We start from the raw sequence: 7,981 nt of genomic DNA, 5'->3' as shown, positions 1-7,981 counted from the left end.
GCGCAAAAGACGGAGGCAGTCCTGATATCGAGTAGGAAGACCGTGGAAACGGCCGAGATCCGAGTTGGCGGAGCCGTGATTAGATCGCAGAGGGCAATAAAATACCTCGGCGTTCTGATTGACACCCGGCTATCATTTAAGGAGCACCTGGAGTACGCCCAGAAGAAGGCCAGTAGGACGGCAGGTAGCCTGTCTCGGATACTCCTTAACACCAGAGGACCTAAGCAAACCATCAGGAAGCTGCTGACTAGCGTCGTAACCTCCCAGTTGCTGTACGCGGCACCGGTGTGGGCTGAAGCCGTCGAGACCAAGTCCTATATGCGGGGAGCGGAGTCTACATATAGACTGTGCGCTGTCTGAGTGGCAAGCGCATTCAGGACGGTCTCGGACGACGCCGCGCTTGTGATAGCGGGATTGGTCCCTCTGAGGGAGTTGGTCCGCGAGAAGGCTGAGCTGCGCAACGCGCTCCGTGGGCACCATAGGCCAGATCGCGCCGCGAAGTCCGAGGCCAAGATAGTGGCTAGAGGAAAGAGCTACGAGAGCTGACAAGCCAGATGGGACGCCTCGTCCAAAGGGGGATGGACGTACAGCTTGATCCCATACATTGAGGGATGGATGGAGAGGAAGCACGGGCAAGTGGATTTCTACCTGACCCAGGTGCTGAGCGGGCATGGCTGCTTCCGTAGCTACCTAAAGAGGTTCGGCCACGAGAACGAGGACGGCTGTCCGGAGTGCGGATCCGGCGTACAAGAAGATGGCCGCCACGTCGTCTTCGAGTGCCGAAGAAAGGGCAGCGCTGGAGGCGGTAGCAGGAATGGAGATCAGTGTAGGCACGCTGGTGCCGCTAATGCTGGAGAGCCCAAGGACGTGGGAAGCGACGGCGGAATTCGCGGCGAAGGTGATGAAGTCACTCAGGCTCCTGGAGAGGGGCAGGAACGAGCGGATGAGCTAAGCGGCCTGCCACTGTGCGAAGCAATGCTTTGCGGCAGTACCGCACAGTGAGGGCCACGGTTTCGTCCGCGAGAGAGGATGAGATAAAATTGCACACTATATACTATAGTTGTAATTGTTATTTATAGTTGTAAATAATAAATAAATTATATTGAATACAAAAAAAAAAAAAAAACACCCGGCATGATGCCATACACACACACACACTCACACACGCACACATCACCAGGATCGTGCCTGGAGTTTGGCGTTCACTGGGCTCCAGACGCCCAAAAGTCCCGGCAGCCAGTCCGCCGCAGGAACTTGGAGGTAAGGGGAGGGGGAATCTCTCACCTCTCTTCCCAGCTAAACGCCTTCCACTTTCACTACTCTTTCGCGGTTTCCACTTTCCACGAGCCTTTTTTCCCCGCGTTTTCTTTTGGCACACACGCACAGCTGATCGCAGCTGATCGTAGTGTTGCGCAACGCCAACGCAGGAGCTTCTACAGCCGCGCTTAACAGCACGACACATTTAGTGTTGGAAAGCGCTCGCGGCCAAGCTTCCCGCCCTACCTCTAGTAGTGTTGGGAAACGAGAACAGCCCGCGCAAATTCGAAAATTTAAATTAAAAGCTAAGCCAAGTGTTGGCCTTTTAATTTAACCCGCAACTTGCACGAACAGCTGGAAGGCCAACCTACACGGTCCCAGTTTCCGCACCTGGCCCCATTTGGGAAAAAAAAGGCAGAAGGCCGCGGATCTGGCCATCATCCAACCCCTCCGCTGCGGCGGCCTCAAAAGGGGCTCTGGGGACCGAGAAGGAGCGGTATAACTCCCATCAAGCATCCGCTGGGGGAAATCCCTGTGCACCGAGGGATCCCAAAAAAGGAGCAGGTGCGATGAGCAAGGCTAAGCCAACAGGCCGGGACGATGAGACCCAGGCCCTAGCGATAGCGAGAGCCGAGGAGGAGCTCCTGCTAAGCTTCCAAAGGACGAAGCAAAAGGTGCACCACTCGCCACCCGCGGGCAGCAACGAGACGCACCCGATGTCAGCGCCCCCGAAAGTGCATGCGCCGATATTCACCTTCGGCGAAGAAGATAAAGAGGTGGCCACTCCCAAGAGATGCCGCGATGCAGCGAGTCCTGATGGAAAGCAAACGGGGGCCAACAAGAAGCAAAGGGTCGAAGCAAACACGGCCGTTCTAGTGGAGAGACTGGGCGCAATGCTGGACGAAATGGTGACCAAGTTCACCGACACGAAAGGCAACAACAAGAAGGTGGTCCTCCACGTTACGCAGGGGACGATCGACGCGATGATCGCTATGAAGAAGCTGCAGCTTGAAATCAGCGCGTCATTGGCCGGCAGCCACACCAAGGGCACCACGGCTTGCGCAAGCCAGCAGACCACCCCCACGCTGTCTGGCACGGCCCCTAGTGCTACACCCGCGAGCAGCCGTGTAACTGTGTGTCAAGCGCAAACCAAAGCCCAAAGCCCCCCACGCAATGGCGGAGAGCAGAGCCCAAAAAGGGGAGCAGGCCCCTCGCACCATGAAGCCCAGGAAGCAGCGCTCCGATGCTATCCTGATTAAGTGTAGTGAAGGATCCTATGCAGACATGCTGAGGATTGTTAAGACGGAGCCCTCACTCCAAGGACTCAAGGAAGGCGTGCAAGGCCTGCGAAGGACTGCCAATGGCGGACTCCTTGTACGGATGCAGAAGTCCCTCGACCCATTCACACGGCAACTGCAAGCGGCCCTCAAAACGGCCATCTCCGGCAAGGCGGAGGTGACCGTCATGCAGGAGACGGTCCAGGTGGAGATCCGTGATCTTGATGACTTGACCAGCGGAAAGGAAGTCACAATGGCACTATTTGCCGGAGAGGACTGCGACATTCCAAGCGACGCTGCGTCCAGAATGCGGAAAGCGTTTGGAGGAACGCAAATTGCGACGGTAAGCCTGAAACCCGAGCACGCGCGGAGACTGCTCGAGAAGGGCAAGATCCGAATTGGATGGGTAGTATGCCGCATCCGGGAGAAATTGGAGCCGAGGCGCTGCTATAAATGCATGGGCTTCGGTCACACCTCGGCAAGATGCCGCGCTTCTGAAGCTACGGCCAAAGCCACACAGGAAGCATGTTTCAAATGTGGAGGCACCAGCCACAAGCACTATACTTGCCAGGGCAAGCCCAGATGCATTCAGAGCACGCGACCCTGAGCAGGATCTGCCCTGAGTACGTGAAGGCGGCCAAAAACAATATCAATGGTTAAGGTTCTTCAACTCAACCTTAACCACTGTAGATCAACCCAAGATCTACTGTCCCAGACGGTCAGCGAGCAGAACATTGACGTCGCTATACTGAGCGAGCCCTACCGGCCAAAACCAGAAGGAGTCTGGCAGCAAAGCACCAATGGCGGCGCAGCCATTTGGAGCTGCGGGCAGCCCCCGGGCCACATAGCGCAGAGGGCGACGAGGCCTGGCTATGCCAGGGCTAAGTTTCAAGGGACAACCATATACAGTTGCTACCTAGCCCCGAGCTTGCACACAGACGAGTTCAGGGAGATAGTGCAGGAGATCGATCAAGATGCTCGCGGAAGATCACCGGTGATAATCGCTGGAGACTTTAATGCATGGTCCACAGCCTGGGGGAGTACGAGAACGACCCAGCGGGGAACTATCATCCTTGACGCCTTTTCCACCCTGGATGTCTGCCTACTAAATGATGGAAGAAGATGCACATTTAGCAAGTCAGGCCGTGAGTCATACATTGACCTGACCTTCGCTAGTCCGGAGCTCACCAGGAACAGCTACTGGGAAGTCACCCACCTGCTCACCTATAGCGATCACGCGGCAATCGTCTTCCAGACGAGGCAAAATCAGCTTCACCAAACCAGCCGGGAAACTGCCTACAGGGTACACACCCTAAACTACGAGGTGCTCCTAAACTGCATGGATGCCAACACCATTACAGGCGAGGCAAACACCTGCGCGGATGCCATATCCGCCAGGATCAAGGCAGCCTGCGACGCGGCAATGGAAAAATCCACTAAGGGAGGCGGAAGGCGACCAGTCCCCTAGTGGAACCAGGAAATAGCCTCAGCCAGAAGCAAGTGTCTCGCTGCAAGGCGGAGATGCCAAAGAAGCCGAGGACGCACCACGCAGGAGCTGTACGAGTCATGGTACAGGGAAATGAAAAAGGCCCTCAAGGTGGCGATCAGGAATTGCAAGCACAGGTGTTTCCAGGAGCTGTGCGATGCGGCTGACCAAGAACCGTTTGGCTCAGCCTACAAAATGGTTACGGGTAAGCTAACCAGGCAGCCGACCCCAACCTCCCAGCAACATCTGGGAACAATAGTTGACACGCTGTTCCCGCCACAGCCGCCACTAAGACTACCCAGCGTGGCTGCGGGCGAACCGATCCCCACCTGCGAAGAGGAAGTCCTTAGCGCGCTGACAAGCTGCCAAGCATCTAAGGCCCCCGGACCAGATGGCATTCCCAATGCAGCTCTGCATGCCATAGTGAAGGCTTACCCGAAGCTATTTGTGCAGCTGTATAACATATGCATTGCTGAGAAAACCTTTCCAAGAGTTTGGAAGAAACAGAGACTCGTGCTCATTACGAAGCCTGTCAAGCTGAACGACGACCCGTCCTCATTTCGGCCCCTATGCATGCTGAATACGATTGGCAAAATATTCGAGCGCATTATAGGCAATAAACTAGAGAGGGAAATCGAGGAGCGCGGTGCCCTATCAACCCATCAGCACGGTTTCCGCAAGAAGCGAAGCACTATTGATGCGATCCGCGAGGTAACACAGCTTGCGGAAAATGCCATTAAAGGCGAAAGATGGCAAGGAGGCTCCAAGAAGTACTGCCTCGTATGCACCCTGGACGTCAAAAACGCGTTCAACTCTGCAAACTGGAGTCTAATCCTCCAAGCACTCCAGCGTGGCGGCATATCTGGCTATATTATCCAGCTGATTGCCGATTACTTCAAGGACCGCGTCCTGCTATACAGCTCCGACGCCGGAAACCAGAGACATCACGTGACAGGAGGCGTACCCCAAGGCTCAGTCCTCGGGCCACTTCTGTGGAACGTCATGTATGACGACATACTGAGGCTGCCACTACCCCAAGGTTGCTCTGTAATTGGCTTTGCAGACGATATCGCACTTGTCACGGTGGAGAAACACCTATCAGACGTCTCTACTAAATGTAGCCACGCGATAGACATTCTGATGTCGTGGCTAGCAGACAACGGTCTCTCCCTTGCCGAGCAGAAAACGGAGGCCGTACTTATCAGTAGCCGAAAGGTTGTCGAGAAGGTCAACTTCCGGGTCGGCTCGACCACCATCGAGTCCAGCCCGACGGTTAAATACCTTGGGGTCCTGATCGACCACAGGCTCAACTACAAGTGTCACTTGGAGTACGCAGCGGCCAAGGCGTCCAAGGCCACTGCCGCCATCTCGAGGATGATGGCCAACATGCGCGGTCCTAGGCAGCACAGTAGACGGCTGATATCAACAGTCGTGACGTCAACCCTACTCTACGCCGCACCGATATGGGCGGAGGCCATGCTGGTTGCGAGCTACAGCCGCCAATGCAGGACGGTGTATCGACGCTGCGCGCTGCGCATTTCCAGCTGCTTCTGCACGGTCTCTGAAGAAGCTGCGCTGGTGGGTCGATCCCTATGGACCTGCTGGCAGCGGAACGCAGGACCGGTAACTCGGGCAGCAGAACCCAGAGGAGCATCACTGTCGCAAGGTGGCAGGCGAGGTGGGATAACGCGAGCACTGGACGCTGGACACATCGGCTTATCCCCGATCTGGATCAGTGGATACACAGACGTCACGGGCAAGTAGACTTCTACACAACGCAGCTGATCACGGGCCACGGATGTTTCAAAGCCTATCTTCACAGATTCAAGCACGAGGCCGACCCATCCTGCGACTATTGCGGCGATGCATCCGTTGAGGATGCAGAACACGCCTTCTTCGAGTGTCCGCTTTTCCGCGCGGAAAGAGAGGCAGCAGAGGCAACAACCAACCGTCGCCTTACACCCGAGACCATAATTGGGTGTATGCTGGAGACCCCATCCAACTGGGATGCGGTTACGGACATGGCAGCAACCGTCATGAGGGAGCTAAGGCGCCGGGAGCAGACCCGACGCACTGAGGGCCTTAGATGAGCGGCAACCTGACCGCCAGCCACCCCGCGAAGTATAGCTTCGCGGCAGTCCCGCGGGAGTGGACTCCTTCTCAAAAACTTCCACTATCCTAATTTTTTGTAAAATTACTTCCTTTTCATCTTTAAATAATAAAAAAAAAAAAAAAAAAAACAGCACGCACACATCACCCGGCATGAAGCCAACGGCATGAAACCAAATAAACCCCGCGAAGGGAAGTTCAAAACGAGCACAAAGCTTTTGAAGTTACGCGCACAAGTGGCAACGCTGTCAGCGATAGTATCAGCATCTGGCAAGCCAAGATCGATCGCGGCAGCGCTGTCGGCAGATATTAGGTCACGACCACACTGCGGAAATTAGGTCAATTAATTCTCGCAAAATTCTCCATCGCGCAAGTCGTGCCGCTCCGCAAGTGAAAAAGTCTAAGTGCCAAAACCGCGTGTCCGCGTCGGGACCAAATTATACTGCAGGACCTCCAAGGATATCCAGCCAGGGTGAGCATGGCCGCCGGCCATTAAGTATATTGGGGATTTATCCCACACCCGCCGCCAGAAGTTATTTTCCCGAATAAAAGTACCAATTAGAAAACATGTGCCTAAATCAAATTGCGCGTTTTCCCTGTCTTCGATCGCGGGCCGGCGCCCCTCCCCGGCAGTGACCAATTCCCCTCCTGCTTTCCCCGTAGCACCGGAGTAATTCCGGGTGCGGGCAAAAGCCGGATTTTTTGCTGGATTTTCTCCGAGCCAGTGGTCCCGCTGCTGGATTCTTCCGAGCGTGGACACAGGCCTTGGCTGCTGGACTCCTCCGAGCCTTTGTCCTGCCCCGAAGGCGCCCCCCTGCTGGATCATTCCAACCCTAGGCGTGGGCGTGGCCGCTGGATTATTCCGGGCCACTCGTCCCGCCGCTGGGTAATTCCGGGCGCGGACGCGGGCTTGACCTCTGGATTATTCCGGGTCGCCCAGTTTCCTGGCCAATAAGCGAGCCCTACCGGTCAAAACCAGAAGGAGTCTGGCAGCAAAGCACCAATGGCGGCGCAGCCATTTGGAGCTGCGGGCAGCCCCCGGGCCACCTAGCGCAGAGGGCGACGAGGCCTGGCTATGCCAGGGCTAAGTTTCAAGGGACAACCATATACAGTTGCTACCTAGCCCCGAGCTTGCACACAGACGAGTTCAGGGAGATAGTGCAGGAGATCGCTCAAGATGCTTTAATGCATGGTCCACAGCCTGGTGGAGTACGAGAACGACCCAGCGGGGAACTATCATCCTTGACGCCTTTTCCACCCTGGATGTCTGCCTACTAAATGATGGAAGAAGATGCACATTTAGCAAGTCAGGCCGTGAGTCATACATTGACCTGACCTTCGCTAGTCCGGAGCTCACCAGGAACAGCTACTGGGAAGTCACCCACCTGCTCACCTATAGCGATCACGCGGCAATCGTCTTCCAGACGAGGCAAAATCAGCTTCACCAAACCAGCCGGGAAACTGCCTACAGGGTACACACCCTAAACTACGAGGTGCTCCTAAACTGCATGGATGCCAACACCATTACAGGCGAGGCAAACACCTGCGCGGATGCCATATCCGCCAGGATCAAGGCAGCCTGCGACGCGGCAATGGAAAAATCCACTAAGGGAGGCGGAAGGCGACCAGTCCCCTATTGGAACCAGGAAATAGCCTCAGCCAGAAGCAAGTGTCTCGCTGCAAGGCGGAGATGCCAAAGAAGCCGAGGACGCACCACGCAGGAGCTGTACGAGTCATGGTACAGGGAAATGAAAAAGGCCCTCAAGGTGGCGATCAGGAATTGCAAGCACAGGTGTTTCCAGGAGCTGTGCGATGCGGCTGACCAAGAACCGTTTGGCTCAGCCTACAAAAT

The 7,981-nt window shown here is 55.7% G+C and overlaps 1 protein-coding gene across 1 annotated transcript; it reads left to right on the top strand.

Moving 5' to 3' along the window:
• Window positions 1–3,186: 3,186 nt before the first annotated feature.
• On the top strand, window positions 3,187–4,002 carry LOC138928948 (uncharacterized). Its single transcript, XM_070287303.1, has one exon. It carries the CDS (start codon window positions 3,187–3,189, stop codon window positions 4,000–4,002), a length of 816 nt encoding a protein of 271 aa, XP_070143404.1.
• Window positions 4,003–7,981: the final 3,979 nt, after the last annotated feature.

The sequence above is a fragment of the Drosophila kikkawai genome, chromosome 3R, assembly GCF_030179895.1.
Source record: "Drosophila kikkawai strain 14028-0561.14 chromosome 3R, DkikHiC1v2, whole genome shotgun sequence".
Taxonomy (NCBI): domain Eukaryota; kingdom Metazoa; phylum Arthropoda; class Insecta; order Diptera; family Drosophilidae; genus Drosophila; species Drosophila kikkawai.
The sequence above is the reverse complement of the archived record's forward strand: the minus strand, read 5'-3'. Positions and strand labels throughout refer to the sequence as shown.

Excerpts from the sequence above, each read along its gene's own strand:
- LOC138928948 (XM_070287303.1), top strand. The coding sequence starts at position 3,187 with ATGGTTAAGGTTCTTCAACTCAACCTTAACCACTGTAGATCAACCCAA.